This window comes from Xiphophorus hellerii, chromosome 12, assembly GCF_003331165.1.
Source record: "Xiphophorus hellerii strain 12219 chromosome 12, Xiphophorus_hellerii-4.1, whole genome shotgun sequence".
Classification (NCBI taxonomy): domain Eukaryota; kingdom Metazoa; phylum Chordata; class Actinopteri; order Cyprinodontiformes; family Poeciliidae; genus Xiphophorus; species Xiphophorus hellerii.
In genome coordinates this window covers 24,413,624-24,431,680 of record NC_045683.1, presented here as the reverse complement: position 1 = coordinate 24,431,680, position 18,057 = coordinate 24,413,624, and the positions used below count along the sequence as shown (strand labels likewise).

At 39.9% G+C, this 18,057-nt stretch overlaps 1 protein-coding gene across 3 annotated transcripts in view; it reads right to left on the bottom strand.

The window, feature by feature from the left end:
- Nucleotides 1–2,495: 2,495 nt before the first annotated feature.
- The window catches only part of lmx1bb (LIM homeobox transcription factor 1, beta b), a 64,698-nt gene continuing 49,136 nt past the window's right edge, over nt 2,496–18,057 (bottom strand). For 2 of the 3 annotated variants that reach the window (XM_032579324.1, XM_032579325.1), the window contains exons 4-9: nt 12,925–13,157; nt 10,246–10,421; nt 9,713–9,790; nt 9,280–9,346; nt 6,190–6,351; nt 2,554–3,812 (exon numbers count right to left, since the gene is read on the bottom strand). In XM_032579324.1, the coding sequence (XP_032435215.1) occupies nt 3,655–3,812; nt 6,190–6,351; nt 9,280–9,346; nt 9,713–9,790; nt 10,246–10,421; nt 12,925–13,157 (874 nt within the window). In that variant the 3' untranslated portion in view covers nt 2,554–3,654. Of the gene's footprint in view, nt 3,813–6,189; nt 6,352–9,279; nt 9,347–9,712; nt 9,791–10,245; nt 10,422–12,924; nt 13,158–18,057 lie in introns of all 3 variants that reach the window. The other variant, XM_032579323.1, reaches the window with a different exon arrangement.

Here is an 18,057-nt window from a genome sequence, read left to right as displayed (position 1 = left end):
ATACCTCCACCATTACCAATTTTTCAGTTGCAGTTTCCAGTAGCCGGTCCCAGACATTCCTGTCCATGTGAACAATTTCTCTTGGCTATGTGACGCTGAAATCTAGCAGTTATTATTAGATGAGCGCAACCGAGGTGGTTTTAGATCAAATCTGCCATGTTTGCAACGAGGAGTAAACACTGCAGGCTAGAGGCTTAGCTGCAGAGGTGTAGTCCTCTCAGCCTCCTGGCTTCTCACTTGAAGTACTCTTTCCATACAAGTAATCAAGATTTGCTCTTTTATTCCTCTGTGTGTAAAATATTGACAATTTTGCCCTTATGAGACTGTTGAGTGCAAAGCAAGTTTACTGCATTAATCCAGTTCATGTTATATATTTTATTAAAAAAAAAAAAAAGCAACAAAATTGCTGGTAAAAGCATCAAATATTTCTGTGCATATCTATAGATGGTAGTGCGATATAGAAATTTTTTTTTAAGTTTCTAAACTATCACATTTACAGACATTTCTCAAAAAGGTTAAACTGAATGACAAAAAGGTTATTGTTTTCAAATTCTCTATAGCTAAAATGCAATGTGGAACTTAGCCAAAGTTTCAATGTGAGAGAATTTTTCCTTTTGGATCTATGCTCACTTTTTCTCGACGTTGTCAGCGGTAGGGTCTTCAGTCCTTCCCTCCACCAAAACACCTCTCTGTAATCTCACCTGGATGCCCTGAAAAGGACCAATTTGAGCCAATTGTACTGTCTGTTCCACACAAACACAATGTGTGCATGGCAGCCCTATCTATGTTTACTGTAAATGGGATTCTTTGTTGTTCGTGTTTACTCCGTCTTTCACAGATTAATCCTTATATAAACAAGAAACCTGATGCAAACCTGCCCATTGTCCTCCTGGAACCCATGTCTTACAAAGGGACACGTGTATGTACACAAAGCTATTTTGTCTATTTAGCTCATGTCTTGCATAGCAGTCAAGCTACAAGGCCCAACTATTTTTGGACTGGGAATCACTATCACTGTATATCTGGCGTTAAGGTGCTAAACTGCCAATATTGGTAGAATTGGATGTTGGATCTTCATAAATAAAAATACAAGAACAGCCACTGAACTCTGACATCTGACAGCCCTGAGTTCCACATCCATCAATCCCATCGTTTTTTTTTACTTAGAACTAAACTCAGGTGTGATGTTTCCAGCTGCGACTTCTTGAAAAAAACAAAAAAAAAAACATGTTTCCAGGCTACATAGCCCTATGTTTTTGTCCGTATGAATTACAGTGGGCCCATATCCAACATGTGGGTGGTGAAATGCCACTGAGACACTTCTTACTCAGCTAGATGCAAACTGATTGTGTGCTACACTGGCAGCAACAAGTGGTTCTCCATAACCATGTAAGAAATGTTTGGCAGCCGGGACACCTATAATTCAGACCTACATTTGCTAGTTGACATCTGGTATGGATCTAACAAACTGAACAGATATCAAATGCTCTTTTTTTAGTAAATGTTTTTGTGTTGCCATGGTTTTGCTTGTTGTTTGTATTTCAAGATAGCGGGTGTGTACTTTTTGTGAGGTCATTGCAAACACTCTTAATGTTCAATATAGCACATGAAACAATCGTGGAAGTTGCAGTAAGAAACATATTTTTTTGGGACTTCTGCTGGTTTTCATCCTTTCTAACCAGTGATACACATGGTACTACTACATGTTCCTTTCGTGAATGAAACAAAAATATACTTTTATCAGCTTGTATTGGTACCATAGTTATCACCAAAACAATAGTAAGTCCCAATGCAACTAGAACACAAATTCTGAGCTTTACGATCCAAGTCAAATCCAATGCAGCGTTAATATCAATCTACCGTAGCTGTTCATGTCTGGCAAGGCTCACAGTTTTTATTGTCGCTACCTTAAAATCAGTTAGAGTAGCCAAAATGACTACGTTCATGCATTAGTGTGGAATTAGTCATTTGAACTTCTTCAGAACAAACTTTGTCGATTTACGCACATGACTACACAGACAGTGGGCGGGCGCTTGCCTGTCCACATGAAAAGCTGTCAAGAGAGAGATAAAGCTCCCAGGTGGTTCTTCAAGTCAGCCGCCTGACAGCCCTAGGGGTTATAGGTGGAGTGTGCAGCTGTTTTGGTGTGTCACCTGAACTTCCTTGACCTCACAAGCGCTGCATAAAATCTTTATTCCTCTGTATCCTCATTCTCGTATGGACGTGTCACACACCGGAGGAGGAACGGTAATTAGGCCAACGGCTGACCAAATGGATTGATTTATGACTTCTGAAAGCTCTGTGAGGCTAACAATTATCAGTCACAACAATCAAGCTACCACCCTGATATCGGGTATGTGTTTACCTTATAAGCCAGTTGAAGAGTAAAGGTATCTGTTTTCTCATGTTGAATGCCAATGTAAAATGAAGGGGAATATTTCCTATCATTTCCTGACATGACAGCTACACTAATATCAGAAATGAAAATAATCTGATATATTGGAAGACCTTTAATAGAGCTCTTCAGTCACAAATAATACTGGGCTAACACCATTAACATGTAAATGGTCACAGATGGCATTTATTTAATGTTATCAGGAAAAAAGACATTGTTTATTCATCAAACCAGTCAACTTTGGTCAATTAGCAACTTGAACATTTTGAGAATGTACATCGGACAATGACACAAAAAATGGTCTGTATGAAATAAATAGCTATGTTGCTCATTTACAGCTTGGCTGGGAGACAGAAAAAACAACAACAAAAAAACATAAGGGTTAATCTTCATATTTAAAAATGGCATACAGATGCGATGTGATTCTCGTGAACTCACTAACTGCTCCAAAAAAAGCTGTCCTTTTTAAATAAAGCTTTTCACGTTTAATATGTACCTTCAAGAGCCTGTTATAGTTAAATAAATAGAATGCTTTCCATTTCTAACATGCACATCCAATTTGTCCGGGGAAACTATTTACAGTTCACTGATCCTACACGTCCGCCTCTTTATTTTATTAAATTTTTTTTTTTTTTTTAGTTTTTACTCCTCTACACGATTCTTTCTCGTCACAAACGCTCATACACACGAATGTACAGTCACTCTTGCAGACATGCTGCATCTATATACTATTAACACAATACCTAAATCTATGGCAAGTGATCAAATGCTAACGGTGAACATGGAAGTCCATGTAGTGTGAAGAAGAAATAGTCCAAACACCACATCTTAACCAGGGAGGGAGGGGCAGGGCGGTGAGGGGCTTACAAAAAGTTAGTTTACAATTGATCATGCACTGTATAAACTCAGCGTATTATTTGGTTTGACAGGTTTTCATCAGTGGCTTCCGTATCTACTTGTTTTCTTTAAGTGAACAAAGAAAAGAGTGAGAAATAAGCAATCCTACCAAATAATCTCTAAGAATATTTAAGTCTTGTGTAAGTCCCCACCATTCTTCACTCTCCTACATCAAAGTGGTTTAGCTATCTTTTCGTTAGCTTCCGTCCGTAGCCAGGAGCTGCTGGAAGGGGTCGTCTCTTCATGTCCATAGTAGTGTAGGAACCCCAGGCCATCGCGCCGTAGGTTGAGGTGGGCAGTTTTTTTTTTTCTTCTCTCTGTTGTTTTTTTTTTTAAGCTGACAATTTTTGTTCCACTCTTTTTCATGACGCAAAGTAAGAGTTCTGCATTGAGTAGAGGCGGTCGATGGGGTTTCCCACGCGCGCCTGCATGGAGTTGACTTCCGAGGACGCCATAAAGCAGTCGCTGAGGCTGGTTAAAGATGTGTCGCTGTCTATGTCGTGGAACGCAGAATCGTTGCCTGTGAAGAGAGGACATGGTGCGATCAGTCATCAGAATTCAAAGCAAGCCTGTTCTGGAGTAAGATTAAAAAACACCACAAGGTGTTAACTAAAAATGTATAGCATGATGTAATTGCTTAAGAGAAAAGTAGCAATATTTCGTACTACTGCTAAAACATTTTTAAGGACAGTTTCAATATGTGTGACATTTCTTTATTGTTTTTTTTTTTTAAATACGTGAACTATAAAAATCATATATACATATACACACCAAATTTAGTAGCAGTCTTCAAGCGCTATTAGTAAAATTGTCAAGACCAGAACAACAAAAAATACAATACAGTAGCACCGGAAAAACAAGCTAATATTCACTGACATGACAGGCACGCTGCTTGCAACATGACTACTATTATTTTTCATGTAAACAAGAAAAAAATGTTTTTCTTAGCCAGCTGAGCAGGAGTGTGAAGTAATATTTAGTTCCTTCCAACTGAACTAAGCTCTTGCTACTTCTGCACTTTGACTGACATCTCATTAATACACCCTGATTCTGTGGAATGGTATGCAGGAACATTTCAAGCCGCCGTCACATTGTTTCTTATTTTTTCCATATATGTTGGCGCTTTGAGTAGAACTTGTCATGCAGATCTAAATATGAGGAACTGAAGTGGATTTAGAAGAAATTAAAGTTCTGTAAAATGTTTGAAAAACGTGTCAATTTTGAAGTGCTCCCAGTTTTTCCTCATGATTGTGTGGTGAGATCAAGGGTGTGAAACTCATAATGTTCATCTGCATCAACACAAACCGCTCTTTCTTTTTTCCTCTAAAAATAGAGAAGGAGATTTCTAGAAATCGCTTTCTCTATGAGTGCTCCTTGGTGTTTAGAAAATTAGAAAACAAAGTAATCAGAAAGTAGGTCATGCCATGAGTTTCACTTTTAGTTTTAAGTACCCAGCACTTGAGTTTAATGAATCATCATTAGCCTGGCTTAGATGGTGATACATTTCCGTACTCAGCCCTCTGTCACCACAGGCTCGCTCAGAAGGAGAGATTGCTGAAAAGTCAGCAACTTGAAGCTATCAACTACAAGTTTCCTTAAATAGAAAACATTTTACCAACTGGCATAACAAACAGAACTTGACTACATTATTTTATGACTTGGATCAAATTGGAACGTATGTACAGAAATTGAATCTGTCTTGTAAAATGACTTAAGACGTTGTTTATTGTGAATCAGCGCTATATAAATATAGTTTTGGAACTCAATAGAGATGCAGAATAGTGTAACATGGGTACTGGTGGTTGCGAAGCTGTTACATCTTGATACCAGCATTGCCAATTCAGAGGGAGAGACATCAGACGAAAAAATAAATAAAATAAAATAACAACACTGGGCTATAAAATCACAGCAACCTTGTATTTAAGATTTATAGCAGAGTTGGAAAATTATAATTACTAATAGTCACTTTGAGAAATAGCTGTTGTGTGTCATCACAATTGTGAGAAGACTTTTGTTAGATATCATCAAAGCTCACTTTTTGCTGCCCTCCCTGGGACGATTGAAAGACAGCGAGGGAGCATGTAAACAAGGGGCACCCTCTTAAAAGATCTGGTTAATAGCAACTGTTTACGCCTTTCATAAAAACCTCAATGTGTTATTTCTCTGGGGGGAATAGTTAACTTTATTACACTCTGGATCTTAATGATAGTGTTGCACAAAATGGGGACAGCGTTTTGAGAGATATCTTTTAATGCCTTGCCAATATTGTTCTGTTCCCCAAACCAAAGGAGAGTGATGAGACGAGGGATTTGGTTTCTTACTGCCGCGAAGAACTAAATGGAAGCAAATTATAAGGAAGTTATGAACTTCAGGAAATGGTCCCACTGGGACACGTTGAGGACATCACTCAGAAATGTGCTGTTCCAGTTACATCCCGTGGACTCAAACGTTGATTGGCTAATTTTCCCGCCCTGCCTCTATTTGCATTTTAATTCCGTCTGGTATCAAACAGAAATCGGAGGCTTGTTGTTTTCCCACTTCTGCTCCATTATCTCACCCTCCTCGGACTGCAGTGCATCTCGTCTCTACGCCAAGCCACATGTTTCTGCCGACATTAGGAAACATCATCAGTGACGAGGCATCTCTTAGAAGTGGAGGCATGGAGTCGAAACCATATTAAACAGATCTGAAAGCACACTTCAAACCCCGAGAGTTTATGGGAACAGTTGTGTTATCTCATGTGGGAGGAGATGCTGCTCGCTCCTCTCAGGGAGCTGTGGCCAGGGAACATGTCCCACACAGAGGAGCCATGGGGCTGATTATGGGACGGGCATGTGTTTGTCTTGTGTGTGTGTGTGTGCATGTGAGCCGTGTAGCGCTGGGAGGTGGATGCTCACCATATGGGTTCATATGGTCCCCAGGCATCTGTGGGGGGGTGAGCCCCTGCTGGAACGGGTCTGTGCTGTAGCCGTTCTGATCCATGGTGACCAGCTGCTGCTGAGGGGGAGCGAGCGGTGTAAAGGAGTTCATCATTCCCTCCATCCGATTGGACATCACCTCTGCAGCGAATGGAAAAACAAAAACATGTACAGTGATTACATAAAACACCTTTATTGAAGGGGGGGAAAAAGACATAACGAGCGTCAGTCCAAAGCAGTAGGGCTCCAAAAAAAAAAAAGAACTGGATTCACACCTTAAGTAATATCCTCTTTGCATTGTCAATTTTCAAACATGTACTAATTATACATCTACCATAACCAACCATTATCCCAGTCACGTTGAATGAATCTGAATATTGTTTTATGGCAGTAACTCAATTCACTAAGTGAAATAATAGAATAATTACACACAGACGGATGTCTTCAAGATCTTTATTTATCTTAATTATGACAATTTTCTATTTGACGCCTATAGAAAAAAAATGACATTTAAGATCAGAATATTGCAATGGATCAATAAAAAACACAATTTTGATCCAGAAATTTGGGCTTCATGAAAAGTAGTTTTAATACCTGCTTAACAGTCTGACAAACAAACCTCTTCTCAACACACATCATAGTTAACTAAATATGACTGAGCTTTAGAACTAGATAGTAACTAGTTGTGCCTTGCTTAAATCACATCCATCTCCCATGAATTGTACATTGATGGCTTTACGTTGAAAGTGTGCATACATAAAGATGTGAAAAACATATTTCCTTATTTTGATAATAATTCTGTCCCAGTATTGACTGAGTACAGGATGGAAATTATTAAACAGAATTCACATTGCCTCCAATTTGGCCTTTCAGAAACATTGTTTGAGACCATTTCAGGGAAAGCCATCATTATTATTTCCTAGTATTGACATAATTTTTGGTAGTCTGTGCTCATGTCTGCAGCTGAGGTGAGCATGAAAAGATGCCGTTGAAAGCAGCAAGGCTGTTTCTAAGTTACTACCCTGTTCAACAGCAAAACAGTTTACTTAGAAAAACATCTTAGCAGATCGACTTCACTGTTTACGATATATATCCTATATTGAAAAAAGATAGTGAGGCCGATTTGCGCAATTATCACTGATAATCATCATACTGCGATTTCTATTGGATTTGTAGTTTTAATGGTTCCTATGATAAACTTTTTCTGATTACCAATTCCGTTTTAAAATGACATAACCAGCAACAGAACTTACTAAAAAGCTTCCAGATAAGAGTCTTTGGTATAAGTATCCTGTACTTTGAACTTTAAGAGACATTGTTTTCAGTCCAATTAAAATAGCTTCTATGTTTAAAAACGACAACAGTCTGAGTGCACTGACTGACTGCGTGTTCGGTTTCAAGATTGAAATTAATCTGTGACATGATATAACAAAGATCAGTTGTTAAATTTGTAAAAGAAAAATCTAAGTGAATATAAACTAATTCATAAAGAAATTCAATCAGGTCATTACCCTCATTAGTTAAGCTAAGTCCTGTTAAATTGACAATTTGCTGCTGGCTTCAGTTCAAGTGGATTACCTTCAACCTGTGATAATACATTTTCCATTTTCAAGCACATTTTACCAAAATCATGACAACGAATCTCCACACATTGATTTTTATACCAGGTTTCCATATAATTACAAGCCTACAAAAACATGTGCATTTATAAACCTTATTTATTAGACAACTCTGGTGCTTTTGGGGGCCCTTGTTGGTATAGAGTCTAAAACAGCTGGTTAGGGTCCTTTCGCCTTGGGCCGTCTCTGTTTGCTTTTGAGAAAAGCTCCTACGACTATCCAATACCTAGATTGCTCGCCTGTCTCTGTGCTAGCATTTCCATGGTAACCTACAGTAGTTCTGCCACAATTCCCCTTGACAAACACTGCTTTTGGCTGACTGAGTGTCAAGAGGAACACAAAGCTGTCTCACAGCCTCAGTACTCGAGCCCATCCCCCCACGTTTCACTTTCCAGCGGTTTTACAAAATGATGTCTGTCATTTATTTTGTTTGCCTCCGGAAAACAATTTCCAACTTTGTTCTGTGGTGCTCTTGTTTACCCGCTGACATGTTTGTAATCTGTTATCCTTGCGTAATCACTGAACACAAATTTGATTACAGTGCAACACAGCTACGTAATGTGGGATTTCTGAGTTCTTGGTTTCCAAACATCAACACTCGAAATAGTTTAATTGTTTAATTTGATCAGATTAATTAAAAAGTCCTTTGCAAACACATGCATCCTTAAACATTTTTTGCATTTTGTCACAGCGAAAACACAAACATCTCTGCAATTCACTGAGATCTAATTTTAGAAAAAGATAAAGGCATATTAGCCGCAAGGAGTAATGAAAAGAATACTTAGCTTTCAATAAGTTTTTACAAAAAAAAACCTGAACAGAGTGGCATCCATTTGCATTTGGCTCCCCTGAGCTAAATAGTTTTAGCTTCTCTCTCTTCACGTCTCTACCAACATCTACTGTATACTCCCATCAAATCTGATGAGTTTCCCAATCTGTACTGAAGTAGAGCTTCTGTAGTGCATAATGTTGCCACCTCTATGAATAAACATAGACACCGTGTCCTCAATGGCAGCCACACAAACCTCTCTGCATGTAGGTTAAAATGTCTCATTTTGGTCTCATCTCACCAGAGTACCTTCATCTACATGTTTGCTGTGTCCCCAATATGGCTTGTTATAATTTTGTAAACAGACTGCATGTAGCTTTTTTTCTTGCTACATGTCTGACAGCTGTTCTTCTGACAGATTATCCCATCACAGCAGCGGCAGCTTCATAAGTTTGCGCATGTAAGATACCATTACCATTTTCAGTTTAATGGATGGAACAATGTTCTGTCAGCTGGGATATTGTTTAATTTAATTTAGGGGTGTGAGAGTAATGAATGGTTTTATGTTGCATGGATGTTTCAAATTGTAAAAAAGAAAAAGTAAAAAAGGTTCAAGGGGTAGGAAAACATTTGCCAGGCCCCGCACAGCCACCGCTGGTGCCGAGAATATGAAGGTCGTACCTTGGCCGAGCCGCTGGGAATTCTGCTGCTCTTGTTGTTGCTGCTGTCTTCTTGCCAACTTCTTCATCTGAAACGAAGGAGTCAAAGTTGTGAAGAACTCCCAAAACTAACATGCTGTCTTTAATTTAAAAAGGATGCTCCTCGCTGTTCACCCTTGCGTGAACCGCCTGAAATCTCTATCTCAGCGTGCCTCGTTGTCGAGTATCAAAGGTTTTCGCGAGATAATCATCAGCAAAGAGGAGGGCGTAGACATTTAATGCAGGACCAAGCGAGATTTGCAACTCTTCGCTCTCGTTCTCTGCATTTCGCGAGAGGAATGCGGCGATAAGTTTAACACACGCATAGTTGTGGTGATTTAGTGGCGCAAACAGAACGGAGCTGTTCTTTCAGACGGGGAGAGTCGGATTTTAATCTGGTGTAGGGTGTCTCTCACCTTAGCTCTCTGGTTCTGAAACCACACCTGGACCACGCGAACACTGAGTCCCGTCTCTGCAGCCAACGTTTCCCTCACCTAAAGACGGAAAAAAGAAATACAGTTACCATCACACGCAAAAAGAAAATAGAACTTTTTTTTATTTTTATTTGATTGGAGTGAAACCTGAATGGTACTGTCTTTTTTGAGCCTATTGGTAATTGGTTCCTAAAGGTTCTGGAGCGACTGCTGCTCCTATTTTAGTGTTTCAGGGCTGAAGTTATGCAGGCATCCCCCCCCCCCTCATCTCAGTGTGATGTTTGATGCAGACGGACTGTGTTACTGCTGCCTTGCCAACGCCGAACAGAAGATAGCTTTCCACTTCAAAGTTCGGCTCAGAGGTGGAGGAAAATTACTATTATTTTTTTTTTTATTTGAGGATTTTATATGTCAAACTACTGTAGGGCTTTTAAATCCCCACTACGCTCCAAACAAAAGAAAATAAAAATCCCACTTTGTCGTGGAAGTTTTTCTGTGCTGCGCCTGCGCCTCACCTTCCTACAGGGTTTGGAGGAGACCTCAAAGGAGGCCTTGAAGGCCCGTCTCTGCTGAGTGGTCAGAATAGTCCGCGGTCTCTTGGGCCTCCTCGGATCCTTCCCGTCGTCCCCTTTGCTCTGGCTCCCGATTCCTTTCTCTGGCTTGATGTCTAGCTCCTCATCATCACTTTTCTCTGCAGGGGAAAAAAGGAGAGCATCGTTTTGCCTAAATGAACCCAAATTTGGACAAAGCACAGGCTTTAAGTTGTTGACAGGCGGCTGATAAATGTATATTTTTATTCCACTACGTCGGGTGAGGAACAAACGGCCAATCAAACAAGAGACGTGTTTTTGGTACTTTATCAATTTTGTACAAATGGGGGGAAAAAAGAGGCATGATTAGACTTTCAGAAGCATGTGGAGAGCACACTGAAAAATGATCTTGTTTTTTTTTCTTTACCCTGCTGGACATGGTGTCATTAGTAATTTATTGCTCTCAGCTTTGCCTAATTTAAACTAAATCAGTCTCTGATAAGAAAACTTACCTCATGAGTGCCACGGAAAAACCATTGTGGGCTCATATTGGAAAAGCATCTCTAGGAAAACTAAGTTTGACTTTGTCGTAGCTTTTAAAGGCAGACTGAGGCTGCTGCGACAGATCATGTATTCAATTTGTTTTGTGTTCTTGAAGCTCATAAAGTAGAAGCTTTTTCAGGAAACAGACAAATATCAAGTTCTCTTGTACCAAAGGACAGCAGCATACAACTACTTTAGATCTTGATTGATTCAAAAAAATCTATCCCTAGGTGTATTTCTTTTCACTAAAAAGAGTAAACTGTCAACAAAAGCTACAGAAGGATTTTCACAAAATAACACTTTTAAAAACTTCACTGCAAAAAACCCAGCAAAATCTGCTTTCTGATTTGATGACATCACAAGAGGCTTTGACAGTCGATGATTTAAATACATTTTCTTCTCATAATTCACAGTGAGGAAAATTGGTTATCTGAACTCAACAAATAGCAAGAGGTCACTCAGATATTTTGGTTTGACCAGGGATCATAATTAGTCCAATTTAACAAAGAAAAAGCTCAACAGGGAAGAGCGTTAAAGTCTCCAGATAACAATATACATTTGAATTCAACAAAACTTCAGCCTTGAGTGTTTTCATGGTGGTCTAGCACTGTAATTGATACAAATATTACTGTAGTCCTACAACAAAAAAAGGAAAAAAAATGTAGTGCCATGTTTGAAGTAGAACAAAATGTGGTGGAAAAAAAGATTCTGAAGCATTTAAGTTCAAAATTACACGCTTCCTTTTTGCCAAATTCCCACTGTTATGCGTATGTGAAATCTAGACGTTATGCTAGAGCTCTACAGATTACTTGTAAAGCATTGTTGTAAACCGTGAATAAAAAGGACAAAGCAAGAAAAAGGCACACAGATGTACTCCAATAAAAAACTGCCTCATGTGATGTCACCGTGGTGTACGTGTACGTTTTTTGTTGTTGTTTTTGTCTGATTAATAAACAATTCACAACCCCCAAAAAATGTAAAAGAAAATATGACAATGACATGTTGATCCATTGGCATCAATCTAAGTAAAAAAAAAGTGCGTTGGATGAATTTTGACAAACAAAACGTCTGACAAGTAGCTTTTAAACCTTCAACTGTTCACACACTACAAAGTAAAAAAAATAAATAAAAAATGTATTTCCAAATTTGAACCAGCGTTGCTCCATTGGTTACTGATTGCTGTTACTGATTTTCGGGCTCTCACGGCTGAAAACGGAGGCTCTCACACGACGGCCGAGTGTCTCCTGTCATCTGGTTCTGATATGTTTCTACATTTCTCAACCGAAAACCTCCGTTTGGTTCCCGACATGCCGAGGTTAACCTCTGCTCGTGTCGAGATTCTCTCCGCCTCGAAAATCCGGGAGACTCCCAAAGACATGTGTGAGTGATGCGCTGGGATGCGGGTAAACGAGGGATGAGGGCGGGTGAGCAGGGGCAACGGGGGTGGGTGGGGGGTGGGGGGGGGGGGGGGGGTGGAGAGAGGACAAGGAGCAAATATTCCCACAAGTTGACAAAAGTTGACACAGGCACAGATGTATTTGACAAATTCCTGCTTTTGTGAATGTCTAAATGTAAGCCAGATGGCGGCGAACAGCGAGGCTTGGCTAGGTGCCTCGTTGTGTGTGCAGTCTATAGGCGAGGAGCACTCTGGCTGATAAGAGCGGAGGCGAAGGCTTACTGCAGAAAGGCCCCCCAAATCCCTCTGTCACTCATCGTGATACAGTAATTTAATTCTTTCCAGCACCAGATCCTGCCCACGCATGGAGAGCCATTAATGCAGGGTGGCTTGGCTTTGTCCTGCTTCCACTTCCTACTGTATTATAAAGCCACACTCCTCGCTCGGATGAACGCGAGAAAAACCATCGAAGAGCCCCAGATGGAGCCACAGGAGTAAATAAGTTCAGCTCTATCGGGTGCAAGCGTTGTATCTCAGACGTCTATGAAAACTATTCTAATAATAATAAAGTAAGGTGGGTTTCGTTTTCTCAAGGAGGGCATCTTTGTTGGCGTGTGCTGTGGTGCAGCAGAGCACACTGAATGCAACACCTCAGTGCCGGATGATGATAGCACCAGAGTGCTGTTCTCACCCTGCTGTGAGAGGGGTGCAGGGGGGGGCCTCACCTGAGTCTGAGTCATCTGGGCTGACTGAGCTGAGTAAGTCTTTCTCCCTCTCGTAGTCGATCTTGCAGAGCAGCTGACCCTCCTTCAGGACAAACTCGTCACCCTTCCGGAGCTGGCGGTCGCACACGCAGCAGCAGAAGCAGTTCAGGTGGTAGACGCACTCCAGGGCCCGCATCACGAACTCCGTGGGGGCGATCTTCTCCATGCAGCCGCTGCACTTGGTGGCAAACAACCTGAGGGTGGAGGAGAAAAACGTACTGTTTAATATGTCATGTCTTAAAAAAAATAAATAAATAAAATGCACACTGCTCCTTGTTTTTGTATGTGTTGCCGGCACCAAGACTGAAAAACCCAATCCCAATTCCGGCTAACCCTCGCTGCCAACCAGGAACCACAGCTCCAACAAATCTTGAGTGTCAGAGTTTACAAGGTAGGTCAGAAAACAAAATAAAATGAAATGTGTTTTGCTTGGATGGTTCACTTCACATTTTATTTATTTTTATTATTATTTCCCAAAATGGAAATTCTGAGTTACTGAGTTACTCAGTTGGTCCAGAATATTGTCCACAGTTCAGCTTTTCACTCTCAGTCAAGTTAGTAAGGATAATTTGTTGTACTTATAAGTACAAAATTAGCAATTCATTGATAAAGTAATGAAATCTCTTTAATTAAAAACTATATTTTAGAAGGTCTCTTTATCAATTTACTTCACCTAAATAAATTAGAACACTGACAACAAACCATTAATTAATTACATAATTCTCCAAATAGAAGACAAATGTTATATTTAGTGAATAGTAAATTTATTTAAAAAATGTAAGCATTAAAGAATTAGCAGCTTTTTTTAAAAGGTGTTGCTTTAGAAAAAAAGTACATAACTACAAAAAAATATTCACAGTTAAGTTTAGAAACCGGTATCGCGTGCTCTCTGGTCCGCCAGCTGGCCTGGAGGTCCTAAGAAGCCTTATGTCACATCTGCCTTGATTTTTTAATTTTTTTATTTTTTGAGATTGGCAATTTTTATATCATTTACTATTTTTCTGGAAGAGAATCTGAAAAAAAGTCATTCTGTGACAACCTGGCTGGATTTGTTAATTTAGCAGTTTAACTATACGAAATATAATAGCATACAATCAATATGTAGCGTCTTGCAGCTCAGTTGCACTACTAAATGAAACTCCTGCAGATGTAAAAGTTATTATGTGTAAGTTTCATTTCTTTAGGCTCTGTCTCTACACAGAGAAAGATTTGTTACTGAAAAGAGTGATTCTTTTATTTTTATTACGGTACATCTCATTGTCCTGTCTCTCACTATTACGATAAAAAAACCTCACCAAATATTATGATGAACCTACAGTTTATATGTATTTCTTTGAAATTAAGGATAAACTTTTCATTCAAATTATTTGTTGTCTCTCTTCAATGAAGCTTTAGTTGCTCATAAAGGATTTTTATTTATTTATTTTTTTTTACACTGGCTCGTTGACCCCTTTAAGCAGTCAAAGGGATGTGACTCCTTTGGCAACAACTCATTTGTTAAGATTTCTAGGGTGGACCCAACCCTGCATCGGTCCAAAGTGAGCTCAGTCATGAAAAACAAAATCCCTTTGAAAACCTAAAAAAAAAAAAACATGAGGCTTGTTCAGGTTCTGCTGCAGCGATCTTCAAACAACAAAACCCCAATCGACTCTTTGCTAGAAGTTTATTTTTTCAAAAGATATCAGAATAAGCCAACTTTCCCTTTTTCTGCTATGATCATGAATCTGCAGAAGAAATGCTAAAACAAAATCTGACTCTTTTATTTATTTTCAGTAAAAGCATCAAAGCTAAGGACTCTCACAGTTTTCAGTCTAAAAACATGAAACCTGCATGCACTGTGACGTACATTTCTTTTGTTGTTTGTTTTGACGTATTCTTTCATTGTCTGTGGGATCCAATGCTATAAATTATATACAGCCATCTGCAGAATGCCTTGCAAGTGTTATGGTTGGAATCAGTCAAAATCACAATCAACAAGTCCGGCCTGAGATATAGTATATATATATATATATAAAAAGAAAGCAAACTGGACGTTTGTACTGCCTTGGAAAAGCCTGATTGGTCCACCTCTACTTCTTTCATTTCCACAGTTCTCTATATGCATCAGATAGCATATCTGAGGCTGTGATTCATTGCTGGCTACCGTTCATATCTCATCTCTGCGTCTAACACCATGCCCCCCCCCTCCCCCCGCCCTGTGTTGCGACGCCCACCTTTATCACCATTCCCCTGACAACACCTCCATCTTCTTTTATACCCTTTCAGCGAAGATGTTTGCATTGTTTTATCGGTGACTGAGAGGCATTTAATTCGCACTCTGTTGTGTCGGAAGAAGCCACATTAAACGGAGCAAGAAGGCAGAGGAGTGCGGTTGATCTTGTCCAGCTGTAAAAGCTGGATTTATTAGTGGCTTCTGTGTTTGCCCTGGTCTGGGAGACAGCTGGCAACCGCCTATCTGTTTGTGGTGAACATCTATTTCATTGTGCAGGAGGCGGCGAGGGGAGCAGTTGACATCATCGGCAGTTTCGCGACAGGGTTGAACGATAGAGATGAATATAATGTGTAAATATGAGAGCGAGGGGAAACCAAAGGACGGTTGTTGTCATGCTAATGCAGCTATAGGTACTGATTGAGTGCTGATAATGTGTGTGTGGGAGTGTGTGTGCGTGTTAACACGTGCGGGCGTGAGCAGCTGTGTGTGTGTGTCCTGAGAACCGACACGCTTTTGTTCTTAACTTTTAATTATAGAGCAATTAATTTGTTATCTTTGCAACATCCTTAATGTCTATCCACTAAAATACAACTTCTCTCTTCCAGCAGAAGGTAAGTAGAGCATCACAGTCTTTTTTTTTTTTATCTCCCCCCGCCCATGCAGCAGTGAAACAACAGAGATGTCAATGTTGGCACTCGCAAGGTTCAAAAATCCTTTAATCTTTCGTTTATTACAATAGGTTAAGAAGATTATTATTGAACTATGGAAACACCTCCAGGATAATCCTCTGCGAAAGAAATGCTGGCATGCATCTCAAACATGCGGCGCTCTTGTTGAATTGACCTGCCAACCTGGATCTGTCCTCTAAACAACCAAGTTAGGTCCATAAAGAAACAAATGATGGGAAGTTGGACGACAGAAAAAGAGAGAAACATCACATCCAGGGCCGGATTTAGGAGGACGAGGGACCAGAGTCAGTTTTGTTGTCCACCTACATCGTTATCTGTTTTTCTTGTAAAATATCGTAGGGTAACAGGGACAGATGAATGTCACAGTTTTTAGGCCTTTTTTCACGTGAAAATAGGAACTTTCCTACTATAGCCTGTGTATTTATAAAAAGTTCACTATTAACAAATTTCTAGAGTCATCTTCATCCATACACAAATATTACTCAAACTGTTATAATAATTATGCCAGGCATAGTAACATAGTCATTGAAATGCAATAAAAGTACAACAGGATTTCATGCGATGCTTTGTCTTATGTCTGCAGTGCTTTGAGTTGAGGTTTGGGTTTGTGTGACATCACTGCTTTAAAATACAATGAAACCCCTCAGTACAAACAAACTTGAATACGATCTTTTTACACTTGGGGACACATAAAAGTCCCCCAAGAGACATATACTCCGATGTACGTGGTTGGTTTGTGGCCCATCCAGCAGAACACCTCCCACAAAACCCAGACTTTGTTTTGCCTGTACGTGCTCCTCATCCGGCTGGTAAATGTCTCCCTTTTTGAACTTTTCCTGCTTATCCTCTGTCTCCAAAGACACCGACTGTGGCATAAAAACACACTGAAGAGACATGTGCAGTGTAAGAAAGAAAATGTGCAAAGCTTCAGTACACTAGGATCCCCAAAACAAAGCAGCTGTGTGTACCAGCATAACGTGGATGCTTTGTCACGACTTGATGTTTTCGAAGCTCAAGCAGAAGCACCTCTCCATCAGGAGGTTCATTTTCAGCTGAAAGCTTGGAAGCAGTGATGATAAACTTCTATTTCCCCACCTTACAGTCATCTCCATCCTGCCAGTCACACCTCTTCAAACAGATTCCCTCAGAGGGAATCTTTTCACCGATTTGTTTCATTACATAATTAACAAATAATTGTTTTTAAAAAGATGCAATAGCTCTAAGGTAAAAATAAAATAAAAAATCACCTACTGACTTTCAAGAAGGGTCAACATTTTCAGTAAAATGTAAGCAACAACATTTAGATTACAAACTCTATGCAATTCTTACATTGCTTTATGATCTTTGAGAGAAGCCCATCTTATCTCTGATTAGAAACAAATTAGAAACAGGTTATTTTTCAAAATTTAAACCCATCATGGGTATGAATAGGCTTAGGTTTAACTGTTTTCTGGTTCGGTCCATTTACCAGTGATGCTGATGCAATCAACAGTCTGCTGTAGCCACATGCTCTCTATGAGGAACTGCCACAAAGTAAATGATGTGATGCAGCTGAATTTCCTCAGATAGATGACTTTTTACCATTTGATAAGACAAACTGACTCTGTCTGCATTGAAATACCTACAACTGAAATTGAATCTGACGATATGACCGGACTGCGTTGGGTTAATTTTTCTGTGGCTTTGTTAGGTTCCTGCTAAAGTCCAACCACCAGTGGAAAAAGTCGAATATTCTGAGATGTGTCTCTGGTTTTCAGAGGGGATTAGTGTGCTACATGCTGGGGTCAGGGAAACAGAGGTGATGAATCTGTCAAGACGAGTTCCCAGCTCCAACTCTAATGTTTAGCTAATGATCGGTGGCTTAGGCTCAGAAAAGGGGTGCGAAAAGTTGAGGAAATGACTTGTTAGCGTGGTTTAGATGCGTCAGGCGAGCTGCATTCACCTACGACCGCTCTCTCTCTCTCTCTCTCTCTCTCTCGCTCTCAAATCTTCTCATCTGGATGAAAACATTCTCATTCAGCTCCCTTCTCTTTTCTTCTTTTTTTTCTCCTCGCCGGGACTAATCTTGTAAGCCATTATTTTTCTATTTCCCCTCTCTGTCACTTTGCATTATTTTTGCTGCTGTAATTCCCATTCGTCCCTTCTGGAATCTTCCTGTCCTGCTTTGTCCCCGGGTCTAATCCGGACTTTCTG